Below are 21,192 nucleotides of genomic sequence, written 5' to 3'. Positions count from 1 at the left end.
CAAACAAACAAAACCGGTGGCGCCCTAACCGGTTTGGCTCAGTGGATAGAGCCTCGGCCTGCGGACTGAAGGGTCCCAGGTTCGATTCCGGTCAAGGGCATGTTCCTTGGTTGCGGGCACAGTAGGGGGTGTGCAGGAGGCAGCTGATTGATGTTTCTCTCTCACTGATGTTTCTAACTCTCTATCCCTCTCCCTTCCTCTCTGTAAAAAAATCAATAAAATATATTTTTAAAAAAACAAAACACAAAAAACCCGGTGGCATTTACCTACCCTCCTCCACCGCGGGCTAGTTGCGCAGAGACCCCGCCCCTCTCAAATTAGCCAATGGGAAGCGGACGAGCCTGGTCGCCTAGGAAACCGCGTGACAACAAGATGGCGGTGCCGCGGGCCGGCTCCTCGGCCCTGCCTGGTGAGTCCCCACCAGGGTTGTTTTGCCCGCGGAGTGCTCCACGCATGCCGGGACCTCGTCCCAGAGCACCGAGCGCCCCGCTATCCCAGCGGGCGGCACCCCAGCAGGCCCCCCGCGTCCTGGGAGCGGATCCGGGTCCTACCTACCATGGCCACGCGTGGAGGAGGCGGCGCGGCTCCCAGGGCGGGTTAGGTGATGAAATTGGTCTCTCCGAGAGCACTATAAAAAATGGAAACCCAAATGTCCACCAGTCCATGAATGAATAAACAGATGTGGTATGTCCTTATGATGGAACATTATTTGGGGATCTAGGGAGTGCTGGCGTGCAGCTTGCGGGCCGACAGGCACTGGGGGCACCCGGACATGGGGGAGCCAACAAACAGGTCGAGTAGTGATGAAAGATGTCAGTCAAGCACAGTCTTGACTTGGGTCCCAAAGGTGTAGAGGCAGAGGACACAGCTTTCCCCTCAAAGCCCAAGCCTTAAGGGGGAATCAGTGCAACCTTTAGGCGTCCCAGGCCTGACGAGGAAGACACAGTTTGCCCCCGAAAAGTCCCCAAGTGACATGGCTCTATCCTCAGGGACCCCAGGTCTGAGGGAATCGGAGACACAGCCCCGCGGTCAGGAGTGCCCAGACTGATGGGAAGATAGAGTCGTTGCTCTCAGGGGTCTCCTATAATCCTGGGAAAATTTATCTGGAGACATTGTTGGATTGGCCTGGAGTGAGAATGGAAAAAGGGAAGTAAATTGTGGGCCATTGTGACAGCCCCAAAGAAGGGCAGTGAAAGCCCCGCTAGAATGGCCAATAGTGGGCATAGGAAGGAGCAGTTATGTGTGAGAAACATTGGAGTTTTACCTGCAGGATTTGGTACCTGATAGGATGGGATTAAGAGGGAAGGAGAGAAAAATTTTGTGGTTGGATGATGAGGTCCCATTAAGAAGGGGAAAGATGCTGGGTGTGGTTTGGGGACCAGGTTCCCCCCCCTCCTTTTTTTTTTCTATGATTGCTTTATTGAGATATAATTCACTCCCTTAAAATGTAAATTTCAGGAGTTTCTAGTATATTCATAGGGTTGTGCAACCATCACTCCAGTGAATTTTAGAACTTTTCATCACCCATAAAGGACACTCTGTACCCTTTAGCAGTTACCTCCCATTTACTCCACAGCAGCCCCTAGCCCGAGGCAACCACTAATCTACTTGGTCGCTATATGAAATGCACATTCTGGACATTTCATATAAATGGAATCATAATAATATGTAGTCTTCTGTGATTGACTTCTTTCCCTCAGCATAATGTTTTTAAGGTCCATTCACTTTGTAGCATGTATTTCATTCCTTTTTAAAAAAAAATTGATTTCAGAGAGGAAGGCAGAGGGAGAGAGAGATAGAAATATCAATGATGAGAGAGAATCATTGATTGGCTGCCTCCTGCACGCTTCACACTGGAGATGGAGCCTGCAACCCAGGCATGTGTCCTGACTCAGAATAGAACCGTGACCTCCTGGTTTATAGATGAATGTTCAACCACTGAGCCATGCCGGCCTGGCCTCATTCCTTTTTTAAATTGTCAAATACTATTCCATTATAAAGTTATACCACATTTGTCTATTCATTCATTGATTGATGGACATTTGGGTTTCCACTTTTTAGCTGCTATGAATAATGCTGCTATGAACATGTATACAATTTTTTGTGTGGACATAAGTTTTCATTTCTCTTGGGTATATGCCTAGAAGTGGAATTGCTAGGCCATAGGTAAGTGTGTTTAATCTTTTAAAGAAATGCATGCTGTTTCTCACAGCAGCTGCACCATTTACAGCCCCACAAATTACAATCCAATTTCCCTACATCCTCAACAAGACTTAATTTCTGTCTTATTTTATTTTTTCCAACACCATTAATTGCCTCTATGCCCTCTTCCACTTCCACCCACCCCAATTTCTATCTTTTTGACTAGTTTCTTTTGAGGGGGTCATGGTGGTGAGAATTTGGAGAAAGAAGGGACAATCAGGTCTGGTGGGAGATTATGCAGGCCTGTTTTAGGGACTAAAGGCACAGTGCCTAGGGCTTATTAGCATAATGAAAATGCTCTAAAATTGATTGTGATGAAAACTCTGTGATATGTATGTTATTTTTGAATCCCATGGGTAATCCTCCCTGATGCTATTCCCATCCCCACTTTATACAAAGGAACCGAGGTGGGGGTTATACTGGTGAATGACAGAACCTGTCTAGAACCTGGATTCTTTTTTTTTTAATTTTTAAAAAATTTATTTATTGATTTTAGAGAGGGAGAGGGAGAGAGACACCCAGACACATTGATTTGTGTCCCACTTACGTATGCATTCATTGGTTGCTTCTTGTATGTGCCCTGACTGGGGATCGAACTTGCAACCTTGGTGCATCAGGGTGACACTCTAACCAACCAAGCTACCTGGCCAGGGCCAGCAGCCTGGCTTCTTGACCTCCCTGCCATGTGGACTATGTCTTGGTTGAGTCCTGCCCTTGGGTTGCCCCCCTCTGGCTCTGAGATGTTGGGGTAGCACCTTGGCTCTGGTGGGAGGGGACACTTAAACTTTGTGTTGACCAGCTCCTTGATGGATGGACGAAAGCCCCAGGCCTCTTGGGTAGTCTCATTTCTGGGCTCTAAATTTGGGCAAGTGCCAGGCTTCTGGCACGTTTCTGCAGCCTGCTCCATCCCCAATGCCTGTTCCCAGGACAGAGGCCTCTGGGTTCCAAGCAGACAGCGGGTCTCTGGGGGAGCGGGTGGATGTTAATCACAGGGTCCTGAGGCCCAGCTGCCTCCAGAATCCTCCGCAGGAGCAGTGGGAAGAAGTGAGGCGATCCCCCCTGGGTGGTGTTCCTTTCTGGGAACGTAACCAAGGAAGAGAAAGTTTCCCTTCCTGGTCCTGAGGGAGTGACTCCAAGGGCTGACTTCTTTTTTTCTCCTTTGTTAATCCTCACATAAGGATATCTCCTCCTTTGCTTTTTTAGAGAGTGGAAGGGAGGGTAGGAGGGAGAGAAAAAGAGAGACAGAGACAGAAGAAGAGACACATCAACTGGTTGCTTCCCGACCTGGGCCGGGGGATCGAACCTACAACCCAGGCATGTGCCCTTGACTGGGAATAGAACCCATAACCCTTCGGTCTGACTTCTTTTTTTCTACTCAGGGAGTTCCTGACAACTAAGATCTAGAAGAACTATGAGCTCACCTTTGTCCTCCCTTGGCAAGACCCGGAAGGTGCCCCTGCTGTCGGAGCCTGTGAACTCAGGGTAGGAGGCTGGGCCCTGGGCCCTTGGTGTCCACGCCTCTGCCTCCTCCTTGCTCCTCCCATGGACAAGAAGAATGACTCCTGGTGTCTTGGGAGGGCAATGAGGAGTCACGTAGCTTTCCCTGACCACCTTATCCTTCTCTACCTCTGAGAGGCTCTCCGTTGTGTTAAGCGCACAGTGGGTTGTGCCCTCTAGTAAGGTTTGGGCTCCATGCGAGTAGCTTAGCAAACACTGGTGGTGCACCTGTTCTGGGCCCTGCCGTGTGCGGGGCTCTCGGTAAAGGGAATTCTTTACATCTGTCTAGCATTTTCATCTTTCCAAAGAAAATATATTTCCCCCCGAGAGAGGAAGGTAGAGGGAGAGATAGAAACATCAATGATGAGAGAGAATCACTGGTTGGCTGCCTCCTGCCCACCCCACACCGGGGATAGAGCTCATAACCTAGGTATGTGCCCTGACGGGGAATCTGTCCTGGTTCATAGGTCGACGATCAGCCACTGACCGAACCAAATAATTTTTTTTTAACTTCCTTGCTCTTGTGAACAGCACTTGAATCATCCGTAGACCAAGGGGATCCAGAGAGGTTGAGTGGGAGGCCTGGGGTCCCACACCATTTCAAAGCAGAGCTGGGGCTGGGCTCCTTGACTACAGGACTCTGTCTTCCACCCAAGACTCTGCCCTCCAGCTCTTCCCATCCTTCTCTGCTGGGCGGAGGTGGATACCCTGAAGCCTGCTCGTCCCAGTGCCAGCGTGGGATTGGCGGGTGGATGTCCTCAGGAGGCAGAGGCCCACCCTCCATCACCTTCGTGCTTGGCTGGGGGCTTGGTGCCCAGGGCCTCTCCCCGATGACATTCCAGGGGGTCCTAACGTGTCTGTCTTCCTTCTCCTTCCTGCCCGGATTCCCAGAAGGCGAGGGATAAAACTCTACGGAAACGGTAAGTGAGGGCTCTGCCCGCGTGTCTTCCTCACCTCCCGTCTGCCATGTCTCTTGGGGTTGGGCAGATGGAGAGAAAGCATGATAAAGACTTCTGTCAGCCAGAGCAGCTGGCCCAGCCTCGGTTTTACCGGCAGCTCCCACCCCTCCTGAGGGCAGGGCTTCCTCTGGGCAGCTCTCAGTAGGAGGCCCCACACCCCTAGCAGAGAGGTCATCCCTAACACTGGAACCCCTCCACCCACCTTGGGGTTGACTGGTGAGTGCTGAGAATCCAGAGGGGGCCAAACCCCACCCTCCTTCCCCAAACAGCCACCTCCAGCCCCTAATACCCATTTCTCCCGGAACCCCTGTCCTCACATCACTACTCTGACTCCTGCAGGCTCAGATCTTTGCATCTCAACCCCACTCTTGCCCCCACCGTGGTCCCCCAGGAGCCAGGCTGGGAGAACTCTAGGAAGAGGCCTGTTCTCATTGGATCCGTGCTTGCCAACATCCCGTTTTCTACCCTCATTTGTTTGGGGGGACAGAATCCAGGGCCCCAGCTTGCTCTGGGCCTTAGCCCCAGCAGTGACCTGGGCATCTGTGTCTGCAGAAGATGCAGTGAACGTGCTGAATGATGGACAAGGCTCAGAAGAATCGTTCTCTGTCCCTTCCTGCTATGGTGGCATAGGAGCTCCTGTGGGTAGGCAAGGTGAGAGCAGAGGCCCAAAGGGGTCTGGGTTCCCAGCAGCAGGAGAGGGCCCCAGAAGAGAGAGGCCCAGAGGGGCATGCACCTGCTCCCCGCCTGCTGGATCTGAGACAGCTGTTCCCATTTCTGGCTGACCATGGCCATGGGCCTGCCTCCCCAGACCCGTCCAGAGCCGGGTTTGGCATAAAGCTAAGTGGGCCCCACTCTTAGCTCAGGAGGTGTGGCCACGCCCCAGGCCAGGCTGTGGCTAGTGCCTCTGGAGTGAACCTGGCTGGAGTCACCATCAAGTGTAATGTCAGCGCGTCCAGGATCCAGGGTCAGAGGAGTGAAGGGCCTGAGGGTGAAGCTCTGCCTTCAGCTATCTGCTTCCTGCTTTGCAGAGCTCTGGGCAAGGCCCAAAGTCCCCTAGGTAGCCCTCCTCGCCTGGTCCACACCATCCCCAGGGGGCTTGGTGACACTGCGATCATGTAGATGCCTAAAGGGGGACAGGGCTCATCAGGGCACCTTTCCAGAGGAGGTAGGATGGATCAGGCCGGGCAGAGGGGAGACCTGCAGACGGGAGGAGCTGGGCGGAGCTCTGGGCAGGGACAGGGGCGGAGCTGGGAGTCTGTAGGAACTGGGATGCAGTTAGAATCCTCCACTAGCTGTGTATCTCAGAGAGGCAACTTCCTTCTCTGCGTCTCCATCCCGTCTTCTGTGAACTGGGCATGGGGACACCCCGGTCAGCACGTTGAGGTGAGGATTCGCTGAGGGGATCCTTCACCAAACACCCGTCCACTTAAATGGTGGGGAGAGGGGAGTTGAGATGGAAAAGGAGGCAGCATGGGCCTGGCCCCACAGCCACTCGGTCACAAAGCCAGTGTCCTCCCAGCGGGGGACACTCCGTAATCACAGCGAGCAGCTCCTCCACTTAAAGCGCTGGTCACTGCTCTCCGTTCACTTCTCACCAGTGCCTGTGCCCTCAGGGCTCACCTGTCCTCTCGCCTCTGTGCACAGCAACAGTCCACACGGTTTGCTGTTCCCTCCTCAGAGCAGCCGCTCGTACCGTTGGACAAATTACTGAATCTCTCTGTGCCTCAGTTTCCTACAGCAGCTCATTTCCTCAGAGGCATGTTGTAAGGATTGCACAGTTGCCATGTGAAAGCGCTTGGAGTGGCCCCTCTTACCTAGGTGGCAGCTGTTGTTATTACTCTTATTTCCACTCCTGGGGATCCCTCTCCCCCTCCCAGGACCCCCGTACCTCAGCCTCTGCCCTAGGCATGGGCTCTAGGACTCTGTCTGGTTGGCAGCTGCTGGGACCCACAATGGGGAGCTGCTGAGCACCATGGCAAGGAAGGTGCAGGATCTGGAGGAGCAGGTGAAGGACCAGAACAACCAGATGCTGTCCAAGGTGGGACCCCCGTGGGGACACGGCCAGGGTCCGGTCTGAAGGGTGGGGGGGTCCAGGCTGGTGTGACCAATGAGGCTACTACTGCAGTAGGTCAGGGTGGGTGGGTTCTACCCTGAACTGCCCACACTGAACTGCCCAGTTGAGGGCCAGGTGTGGCCTGAGCCTGGTGGGTCCCTGTGACCTGGGTAGAGAGGCTAGGGGTGTTCTCCACAGCTGGGCAAGGCCCATAGACCTCAGAGTTCTGGGGCACTCAGGGGACCTCCACACCTTTCCCTACCTCGGTGGCACCTCAAGGGTCATCTGAGGTGCAGGAGCAGTGGTTATGCCAAAGGGGGGAAAGGGCTTTAAGCTCCCCGGTGCCCCCACAGAGACACAAATTCCAGATCTTCCCTCTGGAACGGGCTCCCTTGGGCTCTTGGAACCACGAGGCCTGCCTGCTCCCCACCCCCCACCCCGTCTTGTTGCTGCAGGATGAGAAGATACAGTCCCTCGAGGAACTGGTGGCGATCCTCCAGGAGCAGAAGAGTAAGAGGCTCTCTCAGGGGCTGCTCGGCCATCCTGTTGTACCTCCCCTGGGCCCCAAGGCCTGGACAGCTGAGCCCAGGGGGCAGTGATGCTTTTGGGATGGTGCCCTCCAACGCGGGACTGAGTCCCCGAGTGCAGGCGCAGCCTCAGCAGCCTCGCTTCAGGCGACCTCCTCGGGGTCAGGAGGGCCGCCCTTGTCAGGGTCAGGGAGAGGGGCTCGAGGCCATTCTCAGGGGATTCCCCGGAGTCCTCAAGGGGCAGCTTCTTCAGATGACCCTCAGGGCAGAGCTCTGGTCCAGGCAGGCTGGCAGCCTCCATGCTGGGGCAGCGGAACCCCTCCCCATCTCTCCTGAAGGCAAGATGTCCCTGCAGCGGCAGGAGGAGCTGGAGACCATGTGCGAGCATCTGCGGCGGCAGGTCGGGGAGATGGAGGTGAGAGAGGCAGTGGCCAGGGCTGTCTGCCCTCAGGAACGGGGTCAGAGCCCACCTCTCTGGCCCCTCGCCACACCCGCGCCCGGCCCTGCTCTGGTTTCCCTCCGCAGGGCTAACCGGGAGCCAGAAAGGTGTCCAGGGTGGGGCACACTCCTTCCGGCCGGGGCTTCCTCTTCAGTTTCACCTTGAACCACACTCCCCTCCAGCCGTGGGCCCTGACTCTGGTTCTTGGACTACACTGAGCAGTTTCTCACCTGAGGACCTTGGCCCATGCTGATCCCTCTGCCTGAAATATTTCCCCACCTCCCCCTAGCGAGGTTCCACTCATCCTCAGTCTCAAATCAAGGCAGGGCCCTCCCCCAGGAGCCCCTCCCCGACTGAGCAGGGCAGGCTGTGTCCTGTGCTTCCTTCGTGCCTCATCTCTCTCCTCCCTCCCCCTAGGGGACCTCGAACTCCACCCTCCTGTTCATTGCTTTCGCCCAGGACCTAGCATGATACCGGCCATATGTGTTCACTGAATTGAACGTGGCATCTCAGTCACCCCGTGTCACTTTCCTTGCCCCATTCATACAGCAAGGCTCACACAGGGGGGACCCACATGTCAGGGAGGGTCCTGGGGGAAATGCTTTGTCAGGGCCCCACCAGAACCTCTCCCTCTCCCTGTAGGGTTGGCTTCCAAAGCCCCAACCTGATTTCAGGCGGCAGCAGCAAACCCACAGGCCCTGCCGCAGCTGCGCGCCCTTCCCCCAGGCTGTTCAGACCTGGCTTGTGGGCTTCTCTGAGCAGCTGCCACAGGGCGAGGGTATGGCAGCCCCTCTGTTCATATCATTCGCACATTTATTGCTTCATTAACTTAACCAACTCATACCAAGTATCCCCTTTTTCCCAGCCACTGGGAGGTGGATGTGGTCCCGCCCCCATGAGGCTGAGAGTCTGGAAGGGACAGAGACAATAGACAAGTGCACAGGAAGGTGCACAAGTGCACAGATCTGATGACATTGTTCAGTGGGTGACACAAGAGAGATTTGGTCCACTCTGCGGGTGACCTTGGGCAAGAGATCTAGAGGTTGTGAGGGGACCTCAGGGGAAGAGAATCCAGGCTGGAGAGATGAGCAGCTCCACCTCCCACCGTAGAAACTTGGCTCATGGTGGGTGGTTGCGGGAGCAAGAGGGAGAGCCGGACGAGCTGTGGGGATCACATGGCCGCGGGGGGCTCAGCCACAGAGCCGGTTGGATTCTGTTCTGCAGGAATGGGGAACCACAGGAAGGTTTCAGTTAGAGGAGGGGGTGGGGGAGGGGGGCAGGTAGAAGCTCAGCCCGAATTGTCCAGGAGGGAGCTGACCGAGGCTCGGACGAGGGTGGCAGCAGAGGAGACCAGTGGAGTGGACAGATCTGAGCTGCCTGCGGCCATGGATGAGGCCCAGGTGGGGGGTGCTGTTGGCCGAATGCAGAAGCCTGGAGGGGAGGAGGTGGGGAGGTGGGGGCGGGGAGTGGTGACCGTTTGGGTCAAGTTCATTTTGAGATGCCTGTTCGACGTCTCAGTGGGGACGGTTGGAAATGTGAAACTGAAAAGGAACCGCCTGTGTTACAAGAGGTGAAGCCGGAAATGTGCCCACTGGGTTTGGGGCCGGGCAGGTTGGTGGAAGCTGCACCTGAGCCATGGGCTGAGGAGAGAAAGGGAGATGAGGAACTAGCAGCAGGAAGTGTGGACAATTCAAAAGTTTTCCTGTGGCAGAGTTGTGAGACCCAGCCCTAGGGAGGCTGTGTGTGGGTGGCGGCATCCTCCCGGTCCTGCCCTCATCCCACTCAGGCCGGGTCCACATGGCTGCCCACCGCCATCACGGCTGCCCTCGGAGTGCTTGTGCCAGGCACTGTGCCGGGTACTTGATGTGAATTACCTTGCTGAGTCCTCCTCACAAGCTTATTGGGCAGGTGCTGTCACCTCCGCTGTGTAAGGAGGACCCTGAGGCTCTAGGACAGTGGTTCTCAACCTCCTGGCCCTTTAAATACAGTTCCTCATGTTGTGACCCAACCATAAAATTATTTTCGTTGCTACCTCATAACTGTAATGTTGCTACTGTTATGAATCGTCATGTAAATATCTGATATGCAGGATGGTCTTAGGCGACCCCTGTGAAAGGGTCGTGTGACCGCCAAAGGGGTCGCGACCCACAGGTTGAGAACCGCTGCCCTAGGAGGTCACGTGGCTTCCCAAGTTTACAGCCACAAAGTGGCCAAGACCCCTCGCCCACCCCCTCTGCCCAGCCAGCTCTGGGAGCTGAGGCCTGAGGCCGGGGACTGGGCCGATGCCGCCTCTTTCCTGGAAAGGGACTGAGCTGACTGTGCCCCCGCATCTCCCCCTCCAGCGGTTCCTCGGTGACTATGGTCTGCAGTGGGTGGGCGAGCCCAGCGACCGTGAGGACTCGGAGGACTTGACAAGCTCAGAGGATGACAGGGCCTGGATGACAGCCAAGAAGTTCTGGAAGCCAGGTAGAGTAGGGGTGCACCCAACCCCTCCCACAAAGGGAATTCTCCAACAGCTTCCTTTTGGCCGGAAGCATCCAGAGGCCGGCTCATTCCTGCCCCCGCCTCCACGCACAGTTGCCCTGAGACACCCCACACCTCACCCCTGACACCCGACAGGCGGGAAAGGCCTCGGCCTCCATCACTGACCACCTAGCCTGCCGCCACTTTCTCCCTCTGGTCTCCCCTCAGACTCTGCTTGTTCATCTTTCAAAGGCCCAGAGACACAAGATGTAATAAGACCTCATTTTTCTCAGGCATCATAGTTTACAAAATGTCGTCCATCCAGAAGTTGTTGCTTTTAAAAGCTGGCCCTCAGTTCCAGGCTCAGCCCCCTCTTGGGCTCCCTTCCCAGGTTCATTCATAGCCAGACCATTGAAAGCCACCTGCTTCTATGGGACTCACCACTTTTTTATTTTTTAAATTGATTTGAGAGAGAGAAAGGAGGAGAGAGAAACATGGATTCGTTGTTTCACTTATTTATGCATTCATTGGTTAATTCTTGGTGTATTGGGATGACACTCTAACGGTTCTAACCAAATGAGCTACCCGGCCAGGACACCAATTTTTTAAAAATATATTTTATTGTTTTTTTACAGAGAGGAAGGGAGAGGGATAGAGAGTTAGAAACATCGATGAGAGAGAAACATCCATCAGCTGCCTCCTGCACACCTCCTATTGGGGATGTGCCCGCAACCAAGGTACATGCCCTTGGCCGGAATCGAACCTGGGACCTTTCAGTCCGCAGGCCGACGCTCTATCCACTGAGCCAAACCAGTTAGGGCACACCACTTTTTATTTAAAAAACATTTTTTGATATATATATACCAATATATATTTAAATTTTAGAGAAGAAGGGAGAGGGATAGAGGGATAGAAACATCTATGACAAACATCGATCAGCTGCCTCCTGCTGGGATTGAGTTGGCAACCTGGGCATGTGCCCTGACTGGGAATTGAACCGGTGACCTCTTGGTTCATGGTTGATGCTCAACCACTGAACCACACTGGCCAAGGCACCACTTTTTATTTTTAATTCAATTGCTAATATCTAGAGGGATTCTCCCCGTGGATTTGGGACTGGGACCGTAGAACGAACTGGCCGTTTCTGAAAGCCAGGCCTGTTCTCTTCAGGTTGTTGCTCCATTCGGCTCTTCTGCCAAATGAACACCAAGTTTTTCACTTATAGCAGCTTTTGCTCCTGGGATTCCCCTCCCGGCTCCTCTCCATCCCCCCCTCCACTGCCTTGTCCCAGGTGCCAGCCTGCTCCCCCCCCAAGGGCCCCTCGGATCCACACAGCTGGCCTCTTGCCGGCCCTGCTGCTCTGGCTCTCCCTCCAGAGGTTGGACACCAGGTCCCATAGGCCTGGGCAGCTGGCCAGTAAATGGTGAGCCAGGGCATCTGTACTGGGGCTCATTCAAGTGTCCTAGAGCCTGGACTCCTGCCTCAGGGAAGAGGGCCCAGCAGGGGGGAAGCCTTGGGAGAGCTTGGCCTGGGGCTGGATGATTCACCCTCCCCAACCGCATTTGAGTCTCAAATGGATGCTTGCGGGTGCCTCAGGTATCGGCGCTTCAGGGTATTCGGAGACATGAAAGGGACAGTCCTACTCTGGTCACAACAGGTATTGAGCCCCAGGGCTGAGAGCTCCAGTGAACTCTGAGCTCACTATCCTCTTCCCTGACCCCCTCTGATCAGTCCCCCCACCCTTACCCCCCACTGAGCTCCTCATCCCCCCCATCCAGTCCTGCCCTCTCTCCCCCTCCCCCCTGCCAGCTACCACCTCCCCCTACCACCCTTTCTCCCAAACCCCAGCCTCTTTGTTTATGTGGGAACCTCCCTCCCCTGCTCAGGCAGCCACACTGACTCCATGGGCTGCAGCAGCTTGGCTTGTCCTTGGGCTGCCTTTGAGGCCCTGGAAATGGCCTTACCTAGACCCCAGGCAGCCTACACTCCTCTTCACCCTCGCTTCCCCTTCAGGCCAGTGCCGTGTCCCTGAAGTGCCTTGTCCCTTTTCTCCCCTCTGAGGCTCAGCTTAAACAAATGCCCATGGAGTGCCTGCTCTGTGCCAGGCACTGTGCCGCCTGCAGCTGCCCCTGGGCATGTGGGAAGGGGCTGTGCGTTATAGTCCTCATCGGTAGAATGATTGACGTCTAGGCCACCGAGAGCATCAAATGCCACAGTGCATGTGGAGTGTTCTGCTGGCTGACACTTGGTAGATGGACAATGACGTTGAGCCAATTGTTGCTTAGCTTTGCGATGCCCTGGAGCGCTCAGCACAGTGCTTTGCCCATGAGCCTGGCATGCTCACACGCATGTGCTTCGTGCGTGGTGCCCGGGTGCCCAGGCCTGGGTGATCAGAGCACGTTGGGAGAAGCCGACAGCGATGCTCAACAGCCGGGGCCAGAGATTTGGGGGTGGCCCTGGCCGAGCAGTGAATGTGGGTCAAGTCCCCAGAGCAGGGCGTGACTTGCAGGTTTGTGGAAATAGTGGGCCCATTTCCTGTTCAACAGTCTGAGGTGGAGACGGGACATGCTGGGCACTACCTTGTCTTTCATGGCAGCAGCTGGTCCTCCCAGCGAAGGTGCGAAGAAAAAGCTCAATGCAGGCCCACCACTCACCTGCTGATAGTGACAGGGTCTGGCCCTCCTCTGGGCTCTGTAGCCCCGACAATGGCACTTATCAATGCCATTGTCACCCCGTCTCCTTCACTCAAGTATGGACCCAGGGAGGGCAGGACTCTGGGTATAGGCATAGCCATGGTTCTCTGGGCCTAGCATGTTCTCTGAGCTGCTGCTTGAGCAGCCTCTCTTGGCCAGGCCCAGGCTGGATGCTCTAGCCTGGGTTCAAGAAGTGTTTGGGCCCTGGCCGGTGTGGCTCAGTTGGTTGGAGCGTCCTCCTGCACACCAAAAGGTCACGGGTTCGATTCCTGGTCAGGGCACGTACCCTGGTTGCAGGTTTGAGCCCCTGTCAGGGCACCTGCTAGAGGCAACTGATTGATGTTTCGATATCACATTAGTGTTTCCTCCTCTTCCTCTCTTGCTCTCTCTCTCAAATCAGTAAAAACATGTCCTCGGGTGAAGATTAAAAAAAAAAGAAGCGTTTGGTGTGGTTGGAAAGTCAAACCAAATGACAACAGCCTGTGACACTTGTGACAAGGGCAAGGGAGTGGCTCAGGGGCTTCAGGAACCTGAGGAACCGGGGCCCAGCCTCAGGGGAAGGGGCTTCCGGCAAGGAGGTGGTGAAAGAGCACCCTGAGCCCCGCAGTGAGCAAGAGGATGGGGGCCCGTGACACAACAGCACCTGCCACCACTTCCTCAAACAGCCCTGTGCGGTGGGACTGTGATTGTTCTTATTTTGTAGAAGAGGAAACTGAGGCCCAGAGAAGCTGGCCCACTTGCCCAGGGCCACACAGCTTGGAAGCAGGAGCCCTGGCACTGTGGCTCCAGAGCATGCAGGGAGACCACACTGAGGAGTCTGGGGAGCCCAGGCTCCGAAGGTCCCCAGAGTTGGGCCAAGGAGTTTGGACTTGCTCTCCATGCCTACCTGCGACCCTTTTTAATAAAACCATGGGCCCTCAAAGTTGAATGAGGCCTCAGAGATGATCTTGCTGCACCTCTCCTTGGAAAGGGACCCCAGTGAGCAATGTCCGAAGAACCAACACTGAGAGGCAGCGAGTGGTCGCTGAGAACAAAGGCTTAGCGGCACCCGATCCTGCAAGCTGCATGGCCCTGGGCATGTTGCCTCAGGAGGCCCCGCTTCCTCATCTGCAGAACAGGAGTGGCGGACCTGCCTCTGGTGCTTGATGTGAACACAACACAGTCATTATCTCTGTAGACAGTTGGATTTTGTGGGTAGGATGAGGATTCCCATTATCTGTCCATTCCACGCAGAGGAAAGCTGCAGCTCAGAGAGGAAATGCCTCACTTGACCCCTGACCCGCCTTATCCCTGGTGACCTGGCTGCACTGGGTCAGCTTTTGCCTGCTGTGTGTTGGTTATGACAGGCTCTTCCTGTCTTATCCTCTCAGCCCTGCATTGCCCAAAGCTGCGGTTCCTCCTCAGGGACTCCTTGCCTCACCTGTGCTGTGTTTCACCCAGGACCTGCCCTGCCCGCCCTGCTTTCACTTCTCCACTCACGAGCCCACGGGCTGAGACATGTTAGAGTGATTTTCTCAGCAAACTTTTCTTCTCCCTCTCATTATTTCTTTAGAGATGTTTTTATGGATTCCAGAGAGAGGAAGGGAGAGGGATAGAAACATCAATTCTAGAGAGAATCATTGATCGGCTGCCTCCTGCACACTCTCTACTGGGGATCCAGCCCCAAACTGGGCATGTGCCCTGACTAGGAGTCCAACCATAACCTCCCGGTGCATGGGTCGATGCTCAACCACTGAGCCACACCGGCGGGACTCGCTCTCATATCTTCTTAGCATCCTCCCCTGGGCTTCTGCCTGCCTCTTCCCTGGCAAACACCCCATGTCCTGTCAGCTCCCAGAAAAAGCCCTCTGGTCCCAGGAGGCAGCTGGATTATCAGGCAGTGGATCTGATGGTCCGCCTGGCCCTGCTTGGTGGGGTCTGCTTGGGCCAAGTCGTCTTGGCCTCATCTTTCTAGGCCTCACTTTCCCCCCCTGTAAGAATATAGAGACCAGGGAGACGTTGAAGATGAGCTTTTCTGTTGTCATTTGTAGGTTTACCAATGTGTTCTGAGAGTAGTTGTTAAAGGAAAACAGTGTCCTGACATGGTTCTGACTCATAGCAGGGGTGCTGTGTTCTGTGAGTTTTCCTTGGGAGTCTCAGGGACTCCAGGACGAGCCAGAGCAGTGCAGCCCCTACAACAGTAGGGAATGTAAGGAGAGGGAGGGGACGGACACCAGGAGCCTACTGTTTCAACAGCACAAAGGCAACAGGAAATGGCCACCCACATCTGTACTTCCCCCGGTGTAGCCACTGTACCACTGTGGGGAAAGGAATTAGGTCCCCGGAGCCCTGACCCACATCCTGTGACAGGGTGGCTGTCCTGGTGAAAAACAGCTTCCAAGAAGGCCCAAACAGTCACCGTTTGGTGAGGATTGCACGCTAGTAGTGACTTACTGGGGAACCAGGTCCTTTCAAGGACTGAGAACAGGCCCCTGCCTTCTGCCCTTTCTGCTCTGGCACCTGTCACGGGTGTCCCACCGCCCCTTCTGCACCCTCTGACGCTTATGCACAGCTGTATGTGCAACACAGTGTTTCAGAATAGGAGGCCAGAGCTTCTGTCAGCTTCTCAGAGGGTCTGTGACCCAGAAATAGTTGCACAACTCACGATCTGCCCCACATCTGTTCTGCCCAGCAGCTGTTTAGACATCTTCCTTAGTAGCCATCTGTCCTCTTTTTCCTCATAGTGCAGGTGGGTGAGAGAAACAGACCCTAGAGCAGTGGTTGTCAACCTTCCTAATGCCGCGACCCTTTATTTAAAAAAAAAAAATTTTATTGATTTTTTTACAGAGAGGAAGGGAGAGGGATAGAGAGTTAGAAACATTAATGAGAGAGAAACATCAATCAGCTGCCTCCCACACACCTCCTACTGGGGATGTGCCCGCAACCAAGGTACATGCCCTTGACTGGAATCGAACCTGGAACCCTTCAGTCCTCTGGCTGAGGCTCTATCCACTGAGCCAAACCGGCCAGGGCTGCCGCGACCCTTTAATGCAGTTCCTCATGTTGTGGTGACCCCCCAACCATAAAATTATTTTCGTTGCTACTTCATAACTGTAATTTTGCTACTGTTATGAATCGTAATGTACATATCTGATATGCAGGATGGTCTTAGGCGACCCCTGTGAAAGGGTCGTTAGACTCCCAAAGGGGTCGCGACCCACAGGTTGAGAACCGCTGCCCTAGAGTCAGCCCCTCCTCTAACTTGCCTGGGGGCCTGGGGCAAGTCATTTTTTGTCTCTGTGGGCCTGTTTCCTCATGTGTAAAATGGAGATAAATAACCCCTGCCTCATTGCCTCTGGGTTGGCCTGAGGTCCATTTTTTTGCAAGGTAGCGCTGGTAACAATAGCTAACATGGACAGAGTGCTTGTTCCCAGCTAGTCCTTACATGGTCATCTTGGAATCCAGCTGCTAACCCAGCACCTGGACAGATCAGATCCTGCTCTTGCCACTTACTCTGTGCTTCCCTAAGCATGCCATCAATCTTCTCTAACCTGCAGTTTCTTCATCTGAAAAATGGGGCTGATTATAGCTCTACAGCACAGGGTTGGGAGGAAGAGAGAATGGAATAGTAGATATTAAACCCCTAGCACAAAGTATGCACTCAATATCCCAGCCGGCGTGGCTCAGTGGTTGAGCATCGACCTATGAACCAGGAGGTCACAGTTCGATTCCCGGTCAGGGCACATGCCCAGGTTGCAGGCTCAATCCCCAGTGTAGTGTGTAGGAGGCAGCCAATCAATGATTCTCTCTCATGATTGATGTTTCTATCTCTCTCTCCCTCTCCCTCCCTCTCTGAAATCAATAATAATAAAAAGTATGTGCTCAATAGAAGATAGCTATTATTATCTAGTGTTAGTTGTCCTTCCTCCTCCCCAGGTGGTCACTTGAGATGCTAAAGCCACTGCTCATCATGGAAGAGGGCATGGGAGCCAGGGCTGCTAGGGCACATGGCAGCCAAGAAGAGAGGCTCATGGGTGTCTGTCCTCTCTAGCAGCTGATTCATTGGTGCCCCCTGAAGTGGACTTTGATAGGCTGCTGGCCAGCCTGCAGGACCTCAGTGAGCTGGCGGTAGGCAGTGACACCCAGGTGACACCCATGCCCGGTGGAGCACAGCTCCATGATCTTGAGCCCATCCCACTGAAGCTGTACCGGAACGGCATGATGATATTTGATGGGCCCTTCCGATCGTTCCATGATCCCTCCACACAGGTAAGAGTTGGGGGAAGGGAAGACAGTCCTCTGGTGCTCCCCACCCTGTTTATCATTAGTTGGAGATGGGGCCCAGTTTACCCCCTAAGGGCACTCAGTCCTATGCAAAACTTGCAGAGCCCCCACCCCCACCTCTGCCAAGTCCTGGGCCAGAGTATGATCCACTGGGTAAGCCTGAGGCCCAGTCCTTACCTTTCCTCTCCCCGCTATAGAGCTGCCTCCGAGACATATTGGATGGCTTCTTTCCTGCAGAGCTCCAGCGTCTGTACCCTAATGGGGTCCCCTTTAAGGTGATGAGCTGCTTCTCCTCAAACCAGTCAGCTACTCCCTAAGTGGGGATTTTGGAGGTGGTGGGGATAAACAGTTTCCTCAGGCATCACCCAGTCTGAGTCTTGAAGCAGATGCCCCACTTCAGGGGACCCAATCTGATGAACTTCAGTGGGGAGGCGGCCATGGCCACAGTTGACATAGCAGCAGCCAAGACAGCCAGTAGCTGAGCAGCAGGCAGTGCCCCCCTGCTGGCACTCTGAAGGCACAGTCCTCAACCACTGCCCCTCCCCCAGCATTTGGAACAACTTGACTGCCTGGAGTCCCTGAGGAGTCTGTGCAAAAGTAGCTGGGCTCCCCCTAGAGGCTCCGGGAGCCATCTGATTGGGATGGAAGGTAGTGCCATTGTGGGGGGAGGGGCAGGGCAGAGGAATATATTGGGGCTAAAGCACGAGATGGAGCTGGTCCCTGCTGGTGTGTAAGATGAAAGGCGCTGTGATGGGAGCACATGTCCCAGAGGGTGGTGTCAGTTCCACAATGAGAGCATGTGAGGGAGTGTGTACCACCATGGCTTGGAAATAGTGGGAGTCATGATCCGGGGTCCATGTCAAGACAGGGGCTCAGGAGGTGTGCCTGCATGGGGACAAGCGAGGTGATATGTGCAATGATGGGGTCTGCACTGCAAACTATAGGCAGCAAAGGCTTTGCCCTGTCCTAACACCCTCATCCCTCCCTGCAGGCTCCCAAAAGGGGCTTCTGAAGAGGATGTCAGGACCGTGGCTCCAGTGAGGGCTTGCAGGAAGGGCCCATATATGCAGTAGCATGAACTACAACTCTTGCTCTGCCCCAGAGCCTCAGTTTCCATACCTGTGAAATAGGGGTTGAATCAGACTATCCCTTGGGCCTATTCCTGGGGCCTGGGCAAGCAGGGATAGGGGTGGAGCCAGCACTGAAGATCTGGTCCTGCCGCCGCTGTCTCCCTTCCTTCTTGTCAGGTGAGTGACCTGCGCCATCAGGTTTACCAAGAGGATGGGCTGGACCCATTCCCAGGTGAGGGCCGCGTGACAGGCATGCAGAGGATTCGAAAGCCCTCAGTCATGGTGGAGCACCCAGGTGAGGCTGGCCCTGGGGCCGAGCCAGGCGGCAGGGGTGCTGTACAGGACAAGGTCCAGGTGGCCGCCTCCATCATCACTCACAGTCCCTCCCTGTTAAGGCTTCCACTGCCCGCCCCACAGGTTCCAGGATGACTCCTGAGAAGTTTCTGAACAAGCTCCCCAAATTTGTGATCCGTCAAGGCGAGGTGATTGACATCCGGGGCCCCATCCGGGATGCCCTGCAGGTGAGGCCAGCCCTAGCTCCCCAGACACACACACACACTCTCTCTCTCTCTCTTGTTTAAAGGCAAGATTTCCTTTTTTTTTAAAAGTTGATTTTAGAGAGAGGGAGAGAAACATCGATCAATCGCCTTCAGCATGTGCCCCAACCAAGCCACACTGGCCAGGGCACCTCCCCCAGTCTTTTGGGGGCTTTACCATCAACCCTGGCCCAGCTTACCAGAGCAGTGTTTTGTGTGGAGGCTCAGACTTAGGGGTCCCTGAGGAGGGTCTAGATGGAGAGATGGGTGTCTCAGATCTGTCCCACTGTCTTCTAGAAATTAGTTGGTGAGGGCTCAGGATGGACTGAGAGAGCAGCTGGGTTGGCAAGGGTGTGGCTGTAAGAGGGGAAAAGTCAGAATCTAGGCCAGAGGTGGGCCCAAGGCCGAGCCTGCCCCCTCAAGTTCCAGCCCAAAATAGCCAGTTCAGTTCTGGAGAGCCCTTCTGGGCCCTCACACTACTCATCTTCCTCTCCTCACTCCCAAGCCTGCTCCTCCTCCTCTGCCTCCACCTGTGACAGGTAGCAAACCTCAGTTTCCCCAGGACTCTCTACCTCCTTTGCCCCACATTGCCAAGTCCCATCTGATCTGTTGGTCCCCAGAACTTCTCCTGAGTCCATCCTTCTCTCCATTCTCACGACCCAGAATCTCTCCCCCACTCAACTGCAGTGGTCTACCCCCCACATCCACTCCTGACCTGCCAACCATCCTCCCCTAAGCAGCCTCCTTTTAAGAATGTAAACTGATCTTGGCTTTTTATTGAACCCTCTGGTGGTTCTTGGGCCTTTTTACTCTTCCCCCACTCCCCACTCCTAACCTTTTCTTTCTTCCAGTCCAACCTGGTTCCCAGCTTCCGTCCCACAAACTGACACTTCCCCAAAGTATTCTCTCCTCTCAGAAGTCTCCCCTGACCTGGGGACCTTCCCATGCTGTCTGGAGTCCCCTTGGCCCCTTCCCTCGCCTAGGACTCCTCTTCCTCCAGTCACAGCTCAGGTGTCATTTCCCTAGGGAAATCTCCCCTGACCCACGCTGGCCTCAGCACCCAGCCAGGTCATCATCGGTGTGGGGTTCTGTCTCCCCCACTAGACTTAGGACCTCAAGTCTTCCTGGGGGGATGATGGGGTAGTGTCCCAAAGCTTCTGTTCCATTGCCTCTGCTTGCACACTCTCTCACACAGAACACCCCCACCTCTCCTTTACGCTCAATGGTTTAATCAATTCCCCGTCATGAACAAGTCCCCTCTAGGGGTAGGGGTGGGTGGGACTGGCAGGATTCAGGGCTCTGTCCACTCCATCAATGCCTTCCAGAACTGTTGCCCACGGCCTCTCCCGGTCCAGGAGATCATGGTGGAGACGCCTGCCTTGGCTGCTGAGCGTAAGAGGTGAGGGCAGAGTGGAGGTGAGAACCTGGGGGTTGGGCTGTGGGGGCACTGAAGGCCTCTGGGCCCGCAGGATCCAAGAGTCTCCTGAGTCGCCTGAGCACCCGGTCTCCATGCTGCGCATCAAGTCTGAGAATGGCGAGCAGGCCTTTCTGCTAATGATGTGGCCTGAGGACACTGTCGGTGATGTGAGAGCCCTGCTCGCGCAGGCCAGGTGGGTGTGGGGCCAGAATGGCGGATGCAGTGGGTCTCTGGTCCCAGGTCCCACGACCTGACCTGATCTCTTCTGCCCGGACCCCAGGGGCATGGACCCAAATGCCTTCGAGATCTTCAGTGCGTTCCCGCCCACAGTCTACCGCGAGGACGAGCTCACGCTGCAGGCCGCCGGACTGGTGCCCAATGCAGCTCTGCTAATGCGGGCGAGCCGGGCCCTGACGCCCGCCCCTGGACCCCAACCAAGCCCTCAACCCAAATAAAGCGCCCGTCCCCATACCAGTTGCTTCCTGAGGCTCCTCTGTGGGGCAGCCCCTCTGGGCACCAGGGAAGGCTGGGGCCCAGCTGGGTCGGGGAGGGGGCGGCGCCGACCGGCCCTCTCAGTAACTTGAGCCCCAGCTGGCAGGCCTGGCTGCTGGGTCTTTGTCCTCTAGGTTCCTTTCTCCATAGAAGGGTTAAGCGGATCCAGCGAAGGGAAGGCGGGCCCCAGCATAGGCTCAGCTGGGGCAGCCAGCAGATCCCTGTACACAGATATGCACAGAACCACAAGCGGGTGGGGACACTTCAATACTATGCACAAAGGCACGGCTCCCAAACTGGCAGAACTACAGCTGTGTACCCATTCCCATGACACAGCCACACTGAGCCAACCTGCTGGAACACAGGCAGGCAGCCACATGGCCCAGCCACATGGCTGACAGACATGCAAATGTGCACCACACACCAGGGCACAGGTGTGTCATGGACCATCACATGCATATGAACTGGAAGGGGACCCACCCACAGTTTCCAGAAACCACTGGTCCACACAGGTATGTGTGTGCTGGACACATATCCAAACACATGCACTATCACACACAAGTGCCACACGGGGGTACAGC

At 55.2% G+C, this 21,192-nt stretch overlaps 1 protein-coding gene across 5 annotated transcripts; it reads left to right on the top strand.

Annotated features, from left to right (window-relative positions):
- Positions 1-333: 333 nt before the first annotated feature.
- UBXN11 (UBX domain protein 11) lies at positions 334-20,590 on the top strand. Of its 5 annotated transcripts, none has more exons than XM_036348065.1 (15): positions 334-409; positions 3,582-3,684; positions 4,594-4,619; positions 5,211-5,309; positions 6,596-6,696; positions 7,167-7,221; positions 7,577-7,653; positions 10,020-10,143; positions 16,864-17,081; positions 17,294-17,371; positions 18,344-18,461; positions 18,584-18,687; positions 20,028-20,101; positions 20,172-20,312; positions 20,400-20,590. In XM_036348065.1, exons 2-15 carry the CDS (start codon positions 3,614-3,616, stop codon positions 20,572-20,574), a joined length of 1,461 nt encoding a protein of 486 aa, XP_036203958.1. In that variant the 5' UTR covers positions 334-409; positions 3,582-3,613; the 3' UTR covers positions 20,575-20,590. The 5 variants fall into 5 exon arrangements, with proteins under 5 accessions (XP_036203958.1, XP_036203957.1, XP_036203956.1 ...); XM_036348064.1 differs by having other exon boundaries at positions 4,591-4,619; positions 16,867-17,081; XM_036348063.1 differs by having other exon boundaries at positions 4,591-4,619.
- Positions 20,591-21,192: the final 602 nt, after the last annotated feature.

This window comes from Myotis myotis, unplaced genomic scaffold, assembly GCF_014108235.1.
Source record: "Myotis myotis isolate mMyoMyo1 unplaced genomic scaffold, mMyoMyo1.p scaffold_m19_p_2, whole genome shotgun sequence".
In the NCBI taxonomy this organism is placed as follows: Eukaryota; Metazoa; Chordata; class Mammalia; order Chiroptera; family Vespertilionidae; genus Myotis; species Myotis myotis.
This window is presented reverse-complemented; position numbering and strand designations above follow the sequence as displayed.

What these genes read in the sequence shown, in the direction of transcription:
- UBXN11 (XM_036348060.1), top strand. Translation starts at nt 7,168, where the DNA reads ATGAGAAGATACAGTCCCTCGAGGAACTGGTGGCGATCCTCCAGGAGC. An exon ending in CAAGAAGTTCTGGAAGCCAG is followed by an intron (nt 10,144 to 16,863) that starts GTAGAGTAGGGG and finishes TGTCCTCTCTAG; the next exon opens with CAGCTGATTCATTGGTGCCC. An exon ending in CTAATGGGGTCCCCTTTAAG is followed by an intron (nt 17,372 to 18,343) that starts GTGATGAGCTGC and finishes CCTTCTTGTCAG; the next exon opens with GTGAGTGACCTGCGCCATCA.